We start from the raw sequence: 18,820 nt of genomic DNA, 5'->3' as shown, positions 1-18,820 counted from the left end.
TTACTTACAAGTGGTCTTTATGGTTCCCCAGAACATCTTCCCTTGAGCCTGGTTCCCTTGCTGCTCCAAGTGAACTAAGGCCAAAAACTAACAGCAAGCACATAGGAACTGTGGCCTCTGTGCTCCCCTCGGTGTTTCTGTTCCATAGAGGCCCATCATCTTTAGCGACTTGATTTTCTCATTCCACACACAACTCCAACAGGTATCTCATGTATTCATTGGTTTCAAATATGTGTGTGAATAAATCCCTCTAAATTTCAGACCTGTATATCCAACAGTTTCCAGGGCATCTCATCTGGTTGTTCTATATACGTTGCCTGAAAGTGAATATAGCCAAAACATATCATGCCTTCGTCATTCTCTCCATGAAGAAAGAAAGGAAGAGAGAATCTCGTGTTTCCCAATGTGAAAGGCATAGTGGTGCATTCATTGTCAAAGTCATACATATGGGTGACATCACTGTTGGCAGGGCCTTCTCCCTTAACTCACCTGCCCCCCTCACTTCCCGCACCACCACCCCTAATCCTCCCATTGAGTTAGTAATGAAGTCCTTCCTATGTCCTGAAAGTCTCCTGTGCATCCTATTTTTTCTTAAATCTCACTGGCCTGCCTTGGGTCAAGGCTTCATCATCTCTGCTCTAGACTACAGCCACAGTCCCCAGCCTTGTCTCCCTTTTCTACCATCTGATGTTTATTCTCTACATTTCCCCCCACCCAGAGGAATATGTTTGGAAAAAAAAAAAGAAAAACAAATACTGCTATTTCCCTGCTCAAAATTTTCAATGGCTCTTTACTCTTTTCAGGATGAAATTTGAACTCCTCCAGATTCTAACTGTTGTCTTCTGCCTTCCTCTCTGGAGTCATCTCTCTGCACTTTCCAAACACCTCATCCTGTGCAAAGGTCACGCGACAATATTTGGAGTTCCCAGAGCTCGCCAGACCCTTTCACACCTTGGAGCTGTTGCACAGGCGCTCCTCTTTTCCCTGGCTAAGTCTGACTCAGGCTTTACAATGAAGCTCTGACATCACCATCTCCAAGAAAAGCCTCTGACCCCAGGAACCTGAGTGAAATTCCACACACTCCTGCAGCCTTCTGGGTTTACCTCTATTGTGGAAATTATCTCACTTTCTTGATTTGTCCTTCTCCTCCCTAGACTGTGATCCCCTTGAGGACAGACAGCATGGCTTAATTCTCTGTATCGCTAGGCCTGACAAAATGCTCACACACAGTAGGCTCCTGAACGATGTTTAATTTATTATTAACACATAGGATTCCACAGATCCTGAGGTACAGCAGACTTCAGATACCCACTTCAAAGAAAACAAGGGAGTAATGCCTAGGTTCTTGTTCCTATGATTTATACTGTGAATAAAATAATTTCAGAGAAGTTCCTTTATTCACTTGAACAATATTTAAAGGGCAAAAAAATTAACAAAAGGTCTTTCTAAAAATGCAAATAATTTACATTTGTTGATAAAGCCATACAATCACAAAAGTGACCATATGAATGCAAATATTCCTTCTAAAAAGTATAATTATTATTCACCCATCTAACAAATATTAATGAACCCCTCTGATGTTAGATGCTCTTTATGGTACAGGGGTTAGCAGAGTGGGTACATGGAAGCTTCCTGTAGTTTACACTATCATCTGGAAGGCGATTAATCAAATACTACTTACTGTTCATGAGTTTATAATTATAAAATGGAGGGAAATACTCTGAAAGAGAAGAGTGTGGTTTTATAAAACCATATAAGAAGCTGGGTGCGGTGGCTCAGGCCTGTAACCCAAGCACTTTGGGAGGCCGAGGTGGGCAGATCACTTGAGGTCAGCAGTTTGAGATCAGCCCAGGCAACATGGCAAAACCCCGTCTCTACTAAAACTACAAAAATTAGCTGGGCGTGGCAGTGCATGCCTGTAATCCCAGCTACTCGGGAGGCTGAGGCAGGAGAATCGCTTGAACCCAGGAGGCAGAAGTTGCAGTGAGCTGAGATTATGCAACTGCACTCCAGCCTGGGCCACAGAGCAAGACTCCATCTCTCTCTCTCTCTCTCTCTCTCTCTCTCTCTCTCTCTCTATATATATATATATATATATAGAAACTGGCTTAGACCTAAGGTGAGTGGGTCTCAACTGGGCATAGGGGGAAAAGGAGGGAAAGCATTTTAGATGGAGGAAAAAGCAGAGCAGGGATAAGTCTCCATGACCAGAGTTGCCATGGAAAAGTGACCTCTATAACTAGAATCAAGAGAGCAAGAGAGGAAGTGATACCAGATGAGGTCTGAGAGGCAGGGAGCGACTGATCCAGGATGCTGCTTAAGGGTGAAGAGGATCAGAACACGCCACCAAAAAACATACCATTTTGGCATATTGATTATTCTGAGGTAAAGGCAATTGAGAAACAGAAAATGCATGAAGGGCTCTCCACCTTTCCCTTTTCTGCCTAAAAGCGGGACATAGTTAAACGTACGCTTGCCAAACCCCAAAAACCAGAGACTAAAATGAAACACAGTCAAAGCCCAGAAATCATATTTTAACCATGAACACCCCAACAATTACCCCCTGATTGATGTAATTTTCCTAAAAATCTTAAGACCCTCCAACTAAATTGATCCTCCATTTTGTATAACAAATATAATAACTAAACTTCCACCCTAATACCAATACCTTCAGCATATCCCTCTGAAAATGTGTATGTTTCTCCTGTTAATCTGTCTTTTGTTATCTTAATTAGTAAAAACCATAAACAGACCATAAGACAGAACAGGAGCACTTTGGGAGGCCAAAGCCGGTGGATCACGAGGTCAGGAGATCGAGACCATCCTGGCTAACACAGTGAAACCCGTCTTTACTAAAAATACAAAAAATTAGCCGGGCGTGGTGGCAGGTGCCTGTAGTCCCAGCTACTCGGGAGGCTGAGGCAGGAGAATCGCTTGAACCTGGCAGGCGGAAGTTGCAGTGAGTTGAGATTGCGCGACTGCACTCCAGCCTGGGCCACAGAGCAAGACTCCATCTCTCTCTCTCTCTCTCTCTCTCTCTCTCTCTCTCTATATATATATATATATATATATACTGGCTTAGACCTAAGGTGAGTGGGTCTCAACTGGGCATAGGGGGAAAGGAGGGAAAGCATTTTAGATGGAGGAAAAAGCAGAGCAGGGATAAGTCTCCATGACCAGAGTGGCCATGGAAAAGTCACCTCTATAACTAGAATCAAGAGAGCGAGAGAGGAAGTGATACCAGATGAGGCCTGAGAGGCAGGGAGGGACTGATCCAGGATGCTGCTTAAGGGTGAAGAGGATCAGAACACGCCACCAAAAAACATACCATTTTGGCATATTGATTATTCTGAGGTAAAGGCAATTGAGAAACAGAAAGTGCATGAAGGGCTCTCCACCTTTCCCTTTTCTGCCTAAAAGCGGGACATAGGTAGACGTACGCTTGCCAAACCCCAAAAACCAGAGACTAAAATGAAACACAGTCAGAGCCCAGAAATCATATTTTAACCATGAACACCCCAACAGTTACCCCTCGATTGATGTAATTTTCCTAAAAATCTAAGAACCTCCAACTAATCCTCCATTTTTGTATAACAAATATAATAACTAAACTTCCACCCTAATACTAGTACCTTCAGCATATCTCTCTGAAAATGTGTATGTGTTTCTCCTGTTAATCTGTCTTTTGTTATGGTAATTAGTAAGAACCATAAACAGACTATAAGAGAGAACAAGAGCACTTTGGGAGGAAGAGGTGGGCAGATCACGAGGTCAGGAGATCGAGACCATCCTGGCTAACACGGTGAAACCCCGTCTCTACTAAAAATACAAAAAATTAGCCGGGCGCCTGTAGTCCCAGCTACTCGGGAGGCTGAGGCAGAAGAATGGCGTGAACCTGGGAGGTGGAGCTTGAAGTGAGCCGAGATCGCGCCACTGCTTTCCAGCCTGGGAGACAGAGTGAGACTCCATCTCAAAAAAAAAAAAAAAAAAAAAGAGAGAGAGAGAACAGGAAAACTTTTTTTCTTCCATAGGGATCTTGTTTGGAATTTCGGTCTTAATCCTAAAATCAAAGATGGATTTTAATTGGACAGGTTTGCAATTCGAAAATAGTAGTGTGGCTGCCCTTTGGAGAAAGGCAGGATGAAGTGCAGAGTGAATGTGGAGACTAGTTAGGAATCAATGAGATAGTTCAGGTAAGCGGAGATAAGATTTTACAGTAGAGAAATACAAGCATACATGGTCCAAGCTAAGCTGACAGCACTTGTGGATGCAACAGATATGAGAAGAGGGGGATAAGAAGAGTCAAGGCGACCCCGGCATTTCTGGCATGTGCAATTTTTACTGAGGCAGAAACCAGGGAAGGGGCTGAGGGTAAGACAATGACTCTCATCTTGGACATGTGCAGTTTGAGACTTCTTTGACATACCCAAGCGAAAATACTGTATAGACAGTTGAATTTACTGGAGTTCAGAGAAAAGGTCTGAATTAGAAACATACATTTAGAAATATTTAATTTAAGCCATGAGACGGATGGCATTGCCTTGAGAAAAAAAAAGTAGAGTGAGATTTCCATTGATGTGTTGCTATTTCAATTACCTTGTAAATAGTCTAGTTTATTATTATCTTATCCTATTAATTGTTCTTCCACTCTTTCTCCTTCACTGGGTTCTCTGAATTATAGAATTTATGCAGAAAACAAACTTGGAGATAATCAGATATAATCTCCAAATTTTACAGGTGAAAAAACTATAGTGGGTTACTCAGGATCACACTGCTCCTTAGAGGTAAAATGAAGACAAAAGCTCAGGTGTTTTTGATGAGTACTCCACAGGACTATATCTGGAACAGGAGCATGTTGGGAGATGAATGTAAGAGTCCCAGGTACCCAGAATCCTACCAATTCTGACATGCGTGTGCTTGTCATAATGAAACAACACAGGACATCATGTGAAGGACAACTAACATGGGGTTACCCATGAGGTGGTGAGAAACAGAATGGGATTTTGCCTCAAACCCACTGTGGTTTACATATTAGTAAACTGTTCAAAATGGGGCCAAAAGCTTGAACTCTCTGACCCTCTATTTCCTTCTCTAGGAAATGGAGAAAAGCAATAATTCCTTGAAGTGTTGAAAGGAATAAAATGAATGTATTTAAAGCCACTAACCACATAGAAGGTTTCCAAATTACTAATATTTTCCTCCAAAGTAAAGAAAAAAAAATAGATGTCATCAAAATAATAAAGCTGGCCGGGCACTGTGGCTCACGCCTGTAATCTTAACACTTTGGGAGGCCGAGGCAGGTGGATCACGAGGTAGGGAGATCGAGACCATCTTGGCTAACACGGTGAAACCCCGTCTCTATTAAAAATGCAAAAAATTAGCCGAATGTGGTGGCAGGCACCTGTAGTTCCAGCTACTCGGGAGGCTGAGGCAGGAGAATGGCGTGAACCCAGGAGGCGGAGCTTGCAGTGAGCTGAGATCACGCCACTGCACTCCAGCCTGGGCGACAGAGCGAGACTCCGTCTCAATAAACAAACAAATAAATAAATAAATAAATAAATAAATAAAAAAGCTGGCCAGATGCAATGGCTCGCATCTGTAATCTTAACACTTTGGGAGGAAGAGACATGAGGATCTCTTGAGTCCAGGAGTTTGAGACTAGCCTGGGTAATGCAGTGAGACCCTATCACTACAAAAAGTTTAAAAAATTAGCCAGATATGGTGGTGCATGCCTGTAGTCCCAGCTACTTGGGAGGCTGAGGCAGGAAGATTGCTTGAGCCCAGGAATTTGAGTGCTTGAGCCCAGGAATGGAGACAGCCATGACTGTGCCACTGTGCTCCAGCCTGAATGACAGAATGAGACTCTGCCTCAAACAAACAAACCAAAAAACCAACTTTATTATTTAAAAAAATCTCAAGGGCTCATTGAAATTATTTGGAAACATTAAAATATTTTTTAAAATATTAAAAAAGCAATTATTCCGGTCATCAGGGTTTAAAGCCTATTTATTATATAATGCACCTAAAATTTATAAAGCACCTATGATTATGAATCAAAACATCTATATCCAAATAGTATCTGATATTATTATACTGTAATGTATTTTCTAGAATACAGCACACAAGAAACCACGTGCTATTTCAATATCTTGTTAAGCAAGTGAAAATCTATGTTGTCAGTTTTAATTCACTCAAATATGCCTGTAGCCAAGGTAAATGGTGTAGTTTAAAATAGTACCACAAATGAAGCAACTATCTTACAAATGTAAAATTAATCATTTCCTCTTTTATTCATAAACTTTTATGCTTCATCTGGATTTGGATCTCTATTCTTCTAAAATTTAGAGTTTTAAGTACAAAGGATTTTTTAGCTGGTATGAGTGTTATAGTTTGCTTTACCAAAGATTTTCAGATGAGAGAATGAATAAACATTGTAAGTTACAGGATATGAATTCCAGGGAAAGAGCTATCATGCAAGAATAAGACTTATGGATTTCATTTACAGAAAATCTTCAGCAAAATCTACAAATATATTTTTAGCTATATAGTTATTTTTTCAATTTGAAGACATAATGGTGTTAACAGTGACTGAGCACTTTTATGAAACTCTCATGGAATAATATTTGAACTTCATCTTTTTCTATTGTGGTAGAGCACTTGTTCAAAGCCAAGATGTATATCCCCACTTGTATGGGGCAGATTCCGGGCAAAACCACTCCTTACCACAAAGCAGACACTTCTCAGATGCCTCTTCAGGATTAATTCCTCACCTGCCTTCAAAATATGACTTGAAGCAATTTACAATATAGCCCCCAACAAACTTAAAAGAACAACAATAAAAGATAGAAAAAAAAAAAACAATTAGAAGACAAAGAAAGGCAGATATGTCAGGGATGAATCACATGAGAAAAAGAAAGAATTGAACATTAAATTTAGCAGTGAACTTCTTGGCAACCACAGAAAAAAGGAAAAGGAAAATACAAGTTATACATTATTGTTTTTAAAAAGGAAAAAGTCAAGTTTATCTTCAAAGACACAATTTTTTAGTAGTTTATTATAAAATACATTTATTTTATTGTTTTTTTCATTAGAAACTTAGAGAGCATGAAGGAAATGTCTTTTAGTACAATTTCGCAGAAATCACAAAATAAGATACAAATAATCATCTATCTGCCTGCTCTAAAGGCTTTGATACTATTATACTCAAACTTCTTAAAGGTTTTTTTTGTAGTTAAGGACAGACAATTCAAGTTCTTTGTTGAAGATGAGATTACAAAGTTATAGCCTTTAAACAGTTCTGTTCCTACACCTGACTTTTTTAACCTCTGCTAAAGGAAATTACCTTGGTTCCTCATACAAGTTAGTTACACGTTTATTGCTAATGTATATGTAATCTATTTCTCCAGCAATGGTAAAATACTAGCCCACAAAACCCAGTATAGTTACTGGAACATAGTGAGTATTTGATCAATGTTCATTGCATTGAATTAAAAATATAAAGAAAAACATAGTCAGCATGCATCTAAGACCAGCAGACACCAATCCTATATTTTTAAAATCAGCTTAAAAATACATATTTCTATAATCTGAGCTTCATATTTAATCTAGGGGAAAAAAGAAATAAAATAAAGTAAAATAAAAACAAAAATTATAGATTCCCTGGTTCCATCTCAGCACTAATGAATTAGAATATCTGTGGTTTGCATTTGAAATCTGCATTCCTAAGACCTTCTCCAGAGAATTTGTTGCAGCCATACTCCAGAGTGGCATTTCATCAATCCCAAATATTCTCCTTTTATAACATTTTTTATGTACACTCCTTTTTTTTTTGCAACCATAAATACTTTGTGTCCAATACATGTGCTATGGGGGATGACTCCTAGGTATAATTAGAAGAAATATTGAGATGGGAAAAGTTTAAACTAGAAAAGGGAAGTCGAAGTCGAAAACATAGTGAAACAAAAGGTAGATGTTTTACTGTGGAGGATTGAAGGAGATGAAGAAACCAGAAGGAAGTTTGTGCAGACTGCTGGACTGTGCCTGAGGACTGGGGCAAGAGCTGCAAAGCTACCAGTAACCCAGTACTCTCTGCCTTGTCTTCTCTGCTTCTCCTTCCTTACATGCTTCACTGTTCTCAACTGCAGACAGGCTTCCTTTGCTGCTCTCTGCATAGGGGCATTACCCAGCCCCTAGGTTACATTGCCTCAGTGCCAGACATACATAAACACACACACATATGCACACACACAGAGTCACACACACACTTCACCAAAGTTCTGGGAATCTCAACAGAAGCCCAGGGGAGAGAGCTGTTAGCCAAATTCTATAATGTACATACACCACTGATCTCATTCCCTGGCCCTGAGACACCAGGTCACATACAACCTGTGCAGCTGCCTGAGCTATCTCTGCAGCTGAGAAGGCACTTCTGGAGAAAAAGGTAATGCTGTGACTGGATCCACTCAAGGACATTTCTCATCTCAGAGTTCAAGGAAATGGCATAGAGGAATTATCCAAAGATACTGTCCTATGGTCTTGGGACTATGGAAACGAGGAGGTTGAAATCAACAACTCTAAAACCAAAAAAAAAAAAAAAAAAAAAAAGACAAAGAAAAGTCTTAGATGTTTCACTGGACAAAATGCATTTAGCAGGAAAAACAAAAACAAAACACAAACCCTATTATTAGGTAGATTATATTTGTCATTGCATTCTTTGACATGATCTGGGTCTGGATTGCAGATGTTGCAGGGGGAATTGGATTATAGCATCACTTTCTCAACACAGCTGTTTTCACTTGAGGTGGATATGCGCATTACTTGGCCACCATGACCTATGTTTTCCTTTGAAGCATGGGAGTTGTCTGGTGGAGTTGGGTAGTGTTCATTCTCCCACAAAGCTGTTGACAGCTATCAATCTTAGGGGCAACAGAGACTCTCAGCTTGGGAGTAAAGGAAGGAGAAAGAACTAGATTATTCTTCCTAACTGCTTTTTCCTTCCCCAAGTAAAATTTTTTTTAAAAAGTCATTAGATAGACTGGGGTGGACTTGATTGAGGCCAGACTGCAGAGATGATTACAGCCCTTCAAAGAAAAAGATAGGCACAAGCAAGGTGGCCACTGATCCCAGAGCTCTCAATAAAACAAGCATGCTCCCCGGAGCTGCCCAGCTTCTCTGGGTGCATTTTAAGGCAATATGTCTTAAACTTTAGTGCACAAATTGCGGTTCTAATTTAGTACATCTGGGGGTGGGTCCAGATACTATATTTTCTTTTAAAATTAACAAATAATAATTGTACATATTCATGGGATACATAGTGATGTTTTGATACAAATAATGTATGATGGCTGGGCTCATGCCTATAATCCCAGCACTTTGGGAGGCCAAGGCAGGAAGATCACTGGAGCCCAGGAATTTGAGACTAGCCTAGGCAACATGGTGAGATCTTGTCTCTACCAAAACAAACAAACAAAAAATTAAAAATCAACCAGGCGTGGTGGCAGGTGCCTGTGGTCCCAGCTACTTGGGATGCTGAGGCAGGAGGATTGCTTGAGCTCAGGAGGGTGAGGCTGCCACGTTTGCACCACTGCACTCCAGCCTGGGTGACAGAGCAAGACTGTCTCAAAAAACAAAACAAAACAAGAAACAAATAATGTATGGTGATAAATAATGAAAAGTGAGAAATGATAAACATTTATCCTTTTTGAGTAATTAACATATCCATTATCTTAAATATTTATCATTTCTTTCTGTCAGGACGGCTGAATGTCCTCCTAGCTATTTGAAGCTACACAATATATTATTGTTAACTATAGTCATTCTACGGTGGCATAGAACACTGGAACTATGTGGCTGTAATTTCGCATTCTTTAACACATCTCTCCCTGTAAGTTTCCAAGTGATTCTGATACTAACAGTCCATGGAAGTAATGAGGCTTTAAGGAGCACAAATTGGTAACTTGAGAAAGTTAGATTTACCACATTTGCCATCCTTCCTTCCGTGTGGAACAGTCCATAGCAAAGATTGACTCCAGTCTGCAACAACTGCACTACCCTCCTTTCACATACGGCAGGACTTCATCACAATGGTTTCTGGTTCTACTAAGGGCAATAAAGTCAGCGGATTCCTTGTTTCATTAGAAGCTCTGCAGTAGACCATGAAACATGCTCAGGGAGAGAAGGGGGAAGCTGAAAGAGCTGGGAAAGCCAGCAGTCCATTGCGAGTTGGGCCACAAAAGAATAGAGGAATTAACAATCCCCACAGATTATAAGAAAAATCTGGGGAGGGATATTAACTAGAAAAGACTGAAAACTTCTAGTAAAGTGAATGGAGCTTGAGAACATTATAATTTGGGAATATTAATATAAAGAAGCTGATAAGTGCTAGACATAATACTAGATATACCAAGTAAATCCACGACAAAGCATCTAATTGAACCTACGAGGCAGAGCGCGCCTGCAAAGTTTCCAGGGAACATAAAATGATTACTTGGACCTAATTACATTAACGTGAAAAATGTCATTGATATTCTCTTTATTGAATAGCTACCACTGTTATTTTACAGCAGTGAACATTAAAACAATTATCAGAGATTCCCAGGTTAATTCTCAATCTATATGTCCAATCTTATTTTTCAATTAAAATCTTAATGTTGTCAACCAAGAATTCTTCCAACAGCTTGCTGATGAGATATTTGCTATCTGAAGAACTCAATCAAAAATTTTAGACTCCACTAGAGTGGGTATCACAAAATTGTAGCCAAACTTAATCAGATGAGCAAAGTTTTTTGTTTAGCCTATGTATTTTCATAATTCCTGAATTAGAATGCCTCTAAGCAGGCCATACACAGTTGAACTGACCACAGTTCCCAGTGCAGGATGGCAACGTAGTGCATTTATCTGCCCGAATTCTAAAGGAGATAAGTTCATCCCTTTCATTAGCTCATCAATATATATATGAGTAACATTTTTATATGTGTGTTTAGATGTGGAGTTAACTCTGAATCCTTGACCAAATGGAGCTTAAGGTTTAGCCAGGGATATAAGACATATGCAAAATAACTCTAAGACAAAGTGGAGCACACAAGAGATGCAAAAACCAAGGTCTTTGAGAGCAAAGAGGCAAAAGCTTCAGGAGAGTTTTCACCAGTGAGCTCTCTGAACTGACTACTGAAGAATGGATGGAATTTAACAGGCAGAATGGCCTGTAAGTGGGACGGTGAGGAGAGGAGAAGTGGAGTGAAGCCACAGATGTAAAAAGTGCAAGGCATCATTAAGAAAAAGCAAGAAACTAGAACGAAGTGGGCATAAGAGGGAGTGACAGGGAAAAAAGAAGACACATTTCCTTAGAGCAAAATGTCATTCCACAGTAGCTCTCCTCAGCTCCAAGCTCCCTCTCTTCTCTCTGACAGCAACACAGATCTCAAACCCCAACGCGGAGGCCTGCTTCCCTGTTATTCCTGTCCTGATCTCTACCCTCTTCCTAGGCTTGACAGCTTCCTGATCATGAATCTTCTCTTGATCCTGGTCATGAGGAAGCAGCCTGCAACCCTTGTACAGGAATCCCTTGAAGCACCCTTCCCACCCACACTCAGCATCAGCCACCTTCTTCTCCCTCCTCGCTGCTGAGGCTTCGGGCTGTCTGATCTCACCTCTTCCCTAAGCTGTGCCAGGCCATGCCCCAGCACATCCCAGGCCCCAAAACTGGCACTTTCACTGCCCCCTGGAGTCAGAGCACAGATGCTTAGCTTATGACTCTTCCTTGTGTCTTGGGTTTCTCCAGTCATTGCCAATCAAATCCGTGGGGGTTCCTCATTTTGGATAATGATTCTTTCATCTCTCAGTCTCCCCATTTTAAAATAAACCAACAACAACAAAAAAATGAAATCCATTGGGCTATGTCTTTTATTCTGCATGCCTAGTTATTCACTAAACCCTCACGCTCTTTCCTCTCTATTCCTTCAGCCCTTGGATATCAGGACCTGGGCACCCAAACCTGTTCCTGCAACAGCCTTACCCTTGTCACAGTGCTATTGCCCTTACTGAATGCCAATTTATCCCGAGCACTTTCATCACAATATCCTCTGCCAAAAATTTTAAACGTCTCCATATTTCCCCTTTTATCAGAATTAGATTCTTTGGCTAGCTTTCACAGACCCTCATAACCTGACCCAAGTTCTCTACAGTTTGGTCACTGCCGAGTTCGGTGAGCACAGTTGGTGGTGACAGCAGTCTTGAGAGAGTATGGCTCTTCCTCATCTTTCAAACAGCTCACCACTGCTCTGTAGAAACCCTTTCCTTACTCCCCATCAGTCAGGAAAAAGAAATCATTGATTTTTTTCACCCTCCTAATTTCCATATACAACCTTCATAACATTGTTTTTTATACGTCTTTATTTTAATATTGTTTTACTTCGCATTTGTTCATTCGGTCTTTACAAACTAACCTAGAGCAGGGTCATGATTTTTGGTGTTTTGTTTTACTATCATTTCAAGTGTTTCACATGATAAATATACCACAGGCATTTTATAAGTAGTTACTGAATAATGGATTAGAGACAGAGTTTCATTAGTGAACAGCTGGAATCAGTTTTAAATAGTTATCTAAGAGGTACAGGAGAAAATAGAACTGTGCTCCATGCAGACTTACCAGAGAAGACGCTAGGTATCTTGGAAAGAAAGCTTTTGACCGTACGAATAGGAATTCCATTTTTTTCATCTTGCATCCGTGCTATGACGTCTTCCATCTAAACAATAATAACATAATTAAAACCTTTATGAAGTTGAACTTTTTTGAAAAAAAATCAGCTCTCATAACAATTTTGTATTCCTGTTTTGCCCAACTAAGAACAATGCTGTATTCTTGCCTTTCTAGTTTTTGCCACATTAATAGTTTAAATTCTGTTAAAAACAGATGGAGGAAACAGCAAGAAAAACAGCCATGTTAGGTTCCATTAAGCTACCAATAGGAATTTTGTGCTTTGAATATTGTCTTTCTCCTGATGTACCTTGGTTATAAAGCTTAAGATCAAAGAGTGTTTATTTCACAAGGTTTTAGAAACCATTGTCATAGCACATTCATGCTTCATTAATGTTACCTCTACTGAAATCAGTGCAAAAGCAAGTAGAGCCTTAAAAGCATCTGCTTGAATTGCTTCTTCAAGCAAGAGAATTTCCGTGATTTTGTTTTAAAATAAAGTTCTAAAACCTGCCTAGAAATCCAGGACTGATTGCCAATTACTATTACATCTCTTGCCCGGGTACTTACCGAAGTGTGTTATGAAACAAATACACACACATACACACTCTCGTGCACATACACTCATGCATGTGCACATACACACCACACATGCACATGTACACACACACATATATGCACACGAGTACACACACACGTGCATGTACACACACATGCACACACACACACACATATATATACAATAAAATGAATGTAACACCACAGCCTTCTGCCCGTTCACTAGATTCCCCTTTATCTTTGTTTCAATCTCATCAGTACACTCTCTTTTACTTTTACAAATTGCTGGTAATTCTAAAGGGCTGTGCTTCACAAAGTCAATGTGGAATTTAGTTTTGAAGAACATTCATTCATTCAAATCATAGCCACAGACTTTACTCATGGGCTTCTAAACCTGGGAGATGCAGAGACACACAAACATACCCAAGTGGTAGTATGGGACTTAAAATCCATTCATCCATTTACTCATTCCACAACCACTTATCACTAACTCTATACCAGATACATGACTGGGCACTGTGGATATGAAAATGCATACAATACAGTTCCTACCCTCAAAAAATTCAGTCAATAGTGACAACCCAGGTGAAATCTGAGTAAAGTATGTAGTTTAGCTAATAGTGTTGTACTAATGTTAATTTCTTGTTTTGATAATTATGCCATGGTTATGTAAGATATTAACATTAAGGGAAGCTGAGTAAAGGGTGTATGGGAATTCTGTTATCTTCTTTTTATCTATAAGCCTAAAATTATTTCAAAGTAAACAGTTCAAAAAAACACAGTCTAAACTTTATATTAATGAATTATCAAATTTCCATTGGCGGGCGCGGTGGCTCACACCTGTAATCCCAGCACTTTGGGAGGCCGAGGCGGGCGGATCATGAGGTCAGGAGATTGAGACCATCCTGGCTAACACGGTGAAACCCCATCTCTACTAAAAATACGAAAAATTAGCTGGGCGTGGTGGCAGGCGCCTGTAGTCCCAGGTACTCGGGAGGCTGAGGCAGGAGAATGGAGTGAACCCAGGAGGCGGAGCTTGCAGTGAGCCGAGATGGCGCCACTGCACTCCAGCCTGGGAAAAAGAGCGAGACTCCGTTTCAAAAAAAAAAAAAAAAAAAATTTCCATCAACACAGCTTTAGAATGGTTTTCAGCTAAGAAATTTAATGTTCTTGGTATCAACGGATGTATTACTATGTTGTAATCACACTATGAACAGATGTATTACTATGACAAATAACTGGAGATGTGGAAAGAATGGGTTTTAATGAAACACAGGTTTGTATTTGACTCTTAGCTCTTGTAATTATTATCTGTGTTCTTTGAGTAAGTTAAATAACCTCTCTAAGACTCAGTTTTCTGATCCATAAAATGGTGATAATAATACTTGTAATAATTTCTTCATAGCGTTCTTCATGGGATTGCATTGGGCCTAGGGTGGGGTAAAGTATTTTAAGGGCAAATGATACAACATATATAAAGCCTGGTACATATATAGAACAACAAATATTAGACCAAATGTCCATGCACACCCATGATATCTGGGGATGCTTATTCTCCACCTTCATGTTTCTTTCCATGTGGAAGGAGCACCATTACCCTAATCCCCTTGCCTGTCTCTGCCCCCTAATTTACTCCAGGGGAGCTGAGCTGACTTATCAGATAGAAGAGCTGGGAATGAGAAACTGGCCTGCAGGGCCCACTCTTTTTCTCTCGGCTAGAAGCCCACATCTAACTCTGCTGATGTAGAGATGCCTGCCCTAGTGGGTGAGCAAGTCTATTCAGGATTGTGTTTCAGGATTAACAGTGACTTGTGCACAAACATTCTTCCATAATACCTTTATCAGCAATCAGGGTGATGTTGTGACCCCTACGTGCCTGTCTTTATGGTTATAGTTCTAAGTTGGCTCAGAAATCAAGTATAAAAAGAATATGATGCTGGGCACGGTAGCTCACGCCTGTAATCCCAGCACTTTGGGAGACCAAGGCAGGCAGATCACCTGAGGTCAAGGGTTCCAGACCAGCCTGGCCAACATGGCGCAACCCTGTCTCTACTAAAAATACAAAAATTACCTGGGCATGGTGACAGGCGCCTGTAATCCCAGCTACTCAGGAGGCTGAGGCAGGAGAATCACCTGAACCCCAGAGGCAGAGCTTGCAGTGAGCCGAGATCATACCACTGCCCTCCAGCCTGGGAGACAGAGTGAGACTTCACCTCAAAAACAAAAAAAAACAAAAAAAAAAAAAAAAAAGAAAGAAAGAAAGAAAGAAAAATGCTTTTATCAGGCCTGTAAAAGACCCCAACAATAACCAAATACCAAATACCCTTTTGTATTTGGTATTACAGATCTTTTGTAATAAAGATCTGTAATAAAGATCTCTAAGTATAGAAACATGAAAATAGATATACTCTCATGACTTTTTATTTTGTTACTATTTGTTCATGATTGACCTGCCACAATGTTCAGAAATGCAGAATAAGCTGCTTTGTCCTGCCTCATATCAGCCTCTAAACCCTTGTATTATCTGCTTAATGGTTTAAAGCAGGCTGGATTAGAGGGACATGGAAACCTCTCTGACTCGCACTTTCATCTCAGCACCTAGAGATGTGGCAGCAGTCACCTCTGCTTCGGGCTGAATTAAGGTGCGTAGCTATGAGTGGCAGTGTTTTCTTTGTACAGTCTCATCCCCTCTCAGTTCATGGGATCCTAAAGGAGTGAGAATAGGAGGCTGGAAAGTAAAAGTGACTTCTGTGGTTGTATTTCAAAATACTCCATTTTTCTGAGTCATCATTTCCACAAGAGAAAAAAATTTTAACTCCAAGTAAAAATAGGATTGGTGTTCTAGACTGAAAACGTGATCATGTACATGCATTCAGCTGTTTTTATCTTTATCCAGACATAATTTATCCATGAACCTTCTCATGGCCTAGAATGAGACAAAAACAAACAAAAGAAAACAACAACAACAACAACAAAATGAAAAACAAAGACACATAAAAAAAAAAACAACCCTGCTTTCTAAAAACTAAAATCAATTAAGAAAGAAAAAGAAAATTCTAGCCCTCAAATGACTGAAGGGACCCCCTCTTGGCTAACGGGACCCCAGGGAAACCCTGGAAGCTAAGTTCATGGCCATGATGGGATGGGGGGTGGGACACACCTCGTTGTACCCCTTCCTCACTAACCACTATCAGGCTTTCTTCCCTAAGGGGCAAACAGAAACTGACCCTTTTGAAAGACTCCACATTGATAATGTTGATTAATGACTTATCTTCCCAGGACAGAACAAAGCTAAAATGAGATCAGTCATTCCTTCACTCCTCTCTGGGATGTCTGCTCCCTCCATTCCCTTTTTCTTCAAATGTTCACCTTATCTTATGTAAAAAGTAAACTTACAGGGCACTAATTAAAGTCTCGCAAGTATGTAATCATTCCTCTCACTGTTGCCTCCTCTTTTTTAAGGAAAATGTATAAATACTAAACCTCCTAAGAACTTCTGGGAAAAACAGCCAAACAGGCATCCGTAACTTGTCCTCAAGCTGGCTCAACAAGCTTCAGTGATTGAGATTTATGTCTCAATCACTCATTTTGGTTGTCACAGTCACCAAGTCCACATAAAAAAACACATGCATCTTATCTGTTGATGTTCCCTCGAGCATTCACTCAGAGTCTATTAATTTTTATACTAAGCATGACTTGAACATGCTTGATGGTCTGTTTTCTCACTATTAGCAACAGCAATTGGATGAGAAGAAAAATGCTACAAGCAAGCAAAAAAAAAAACAGAGCAAGTTAGTTAGACAGAGGTATGAGGGATAGTAAAAAGCAACTCCAATAAATATGAAAATATTTGGGGCAATTTAGTCTAAGGCCAAAAGACTCAGGTACCTCAAGTATCCCATATATATATATGTATGTGTGTGTATATATATGTGTGTATATATATATACTTACACACACGCATATATATGCATGTATACATGTGTATGCACACACATATATGCACATGCATATATTCATTAAAATGCCATTGAGTTGTGTGTTTTCACTTCCATAAGCCTGTTTCTGAGGGTGAGGAAACTGGGCATGGGAGAAGAGAACACTAGACGATGGGCATGGGCAGGAGAGCTGGCATGCCTTGGGTCACCAAGGATTTTTCTGAAGGCTATTTTCTTTACTCTTAAGAAGTTCAAAGTAGATGATCTGTAAGACTTCTCCTAGCTACAAAATGATTGAAGTCTGGAAATAATCATCAGCATTCAGAAGGAGGTAAGTTTCCACACTAGGTCAAAGAGCCAATTCCCTGTTACAGACAAATAGATGAAGCTATTAAATTAAATAAAGCCAGGCCAGGCTCAGTGGCTCACGCCAGTAATCTCAGCACTTTGGGAGGCCAACGCAGGAGGATGACTTGAGCTCAGGAGTTTGAGACCAGCTTGGGCAACATGGCAAAACTCTATCTCTTAAAAAAATATATACGAAAATGAACTGGGCGTGGTGGCAAGCACCTGTGATCCCAGCTACCCAGGAGGCTGAAGTGAGAGGATCTCTTGAGCCCAGAAGGTCAAGGCTGCAGTGAGCTGTGGTCCTGCCACTGCACTCCAGCTTGGGCTACAGAATGAGACTCTGTCTCAAAAATAAATAAAATAAAATAATAAATCAAACAAGACCTTATACAAATGTATTTGCTTCCAATTGTCAGCACATTTTAGTTTCAATGCAAGACGTAGTTATTAAAAACATGCATTTAGGCCGGTTAGACCTGAGTTTGAATCCTGACTGTACTACTTACAAGCCATCTAAACAGGTGAGTTAATTTAACACTCAAAGATTCGGTTATCTCATCTGTAAAATGGAGATAATCATAAATTGTATACATCAAGGGTGAGAATTAGTGAAACAATGCTAATTACATGCTTACTATGATGCCACCACCAACACCATCATCATCATCATCATCAACATAATTTTCTTCCTTCATCGTTGTACTAGGAAGATACGGATCCTTTTTCTTTTATAATTCAGCCGGCAAAGATGCTGTAGTTAAGTGCAAATATTTGTTAGACGCAATAAATTGTCAAGCAATAAGTAGTCAGAGATGCCTATACGTAAGCTCTGTTTTTGATTTCCTGTAAAAAACTGAGTTCATGTTGGCCCCTGCAAGACAGGAGATTTGATTTGAAGAAATGTCAGGGGAAATATCTGTGCATATAAGCAAAGGCTATGTAAGCTATGAAAAAATCATATTTAGAAGGGGAAATGAGATGGCATTCACTTTTAACAAAATGAAAATGTCTTTGCTGTCATCTTTTCTTGACAAATTTGCCTCGAAGTTATTTAGAAGATTAAAAATTAAATTAAATTGAGTGCTGTTTGCAAGACTTAATTTTTTAATGCAAACTGATTCACTATGTGTGATAAAAGTAAAACAACTGTATTTTGCAAAGTAATTTTGAGAATATGTATTGCTGAACTCATTCAAAACTTTTTATGCTTCTGTTACAGAACCCTCCATATTTCATTAACTAGTAAAACTATCTGTTTTCCCTTAGATGTAAACTTCTGGAG

The 18,820-nt window shown here is 39.8% G+C and overlaps 1 protein-coding gene across 10 annotated transcripts in view; it reads right to left on the bottom strand.

Annotated features, from left to right (window-relative positions):
• The window catches only part of RGS7 (regulator of G protein signaling 7), a 591,371-nt gene that overhangs the window by 309,866 nt on the left and 262,685 nt on the right, over positions 1-18,820 (bottom strand). For 9 of the 10 annotated variants that reach the window (XM_034949698.4, XM_034949699.3, XM_034949703.4 and 6 more), the window contains one exon: positions 12,647-12,743. In XM_034949698.4, the coding sequence (XP_034805589.3) occupies positions 12,647-12,743 (97 nt within the window). Of the gene's footprint in view, positions 1-12,646; positions 12,744-18,820 lie in introns of those variants that run through there. The other variant, XM_034949733.3, reaches the window with a different exon arrangement.

This window comes from Pan paniscus, chromosome 1, assembly GCF_029289425.2.
Source record: "Pan paniscus chromosome 1, NHGRI_mPanPan1-v2.0_pri, whole genome shotgun sequence".
In the NCBI taxonomy this organism is placed as follows: Eukaryota; Metazoa; Chordata; class Mammalia; order Primates; family Hominidae; genus Pan; species Pan paniscus.
This window is presented reverse-complemented; position numbering and strand designations above follow the sequence as displayed.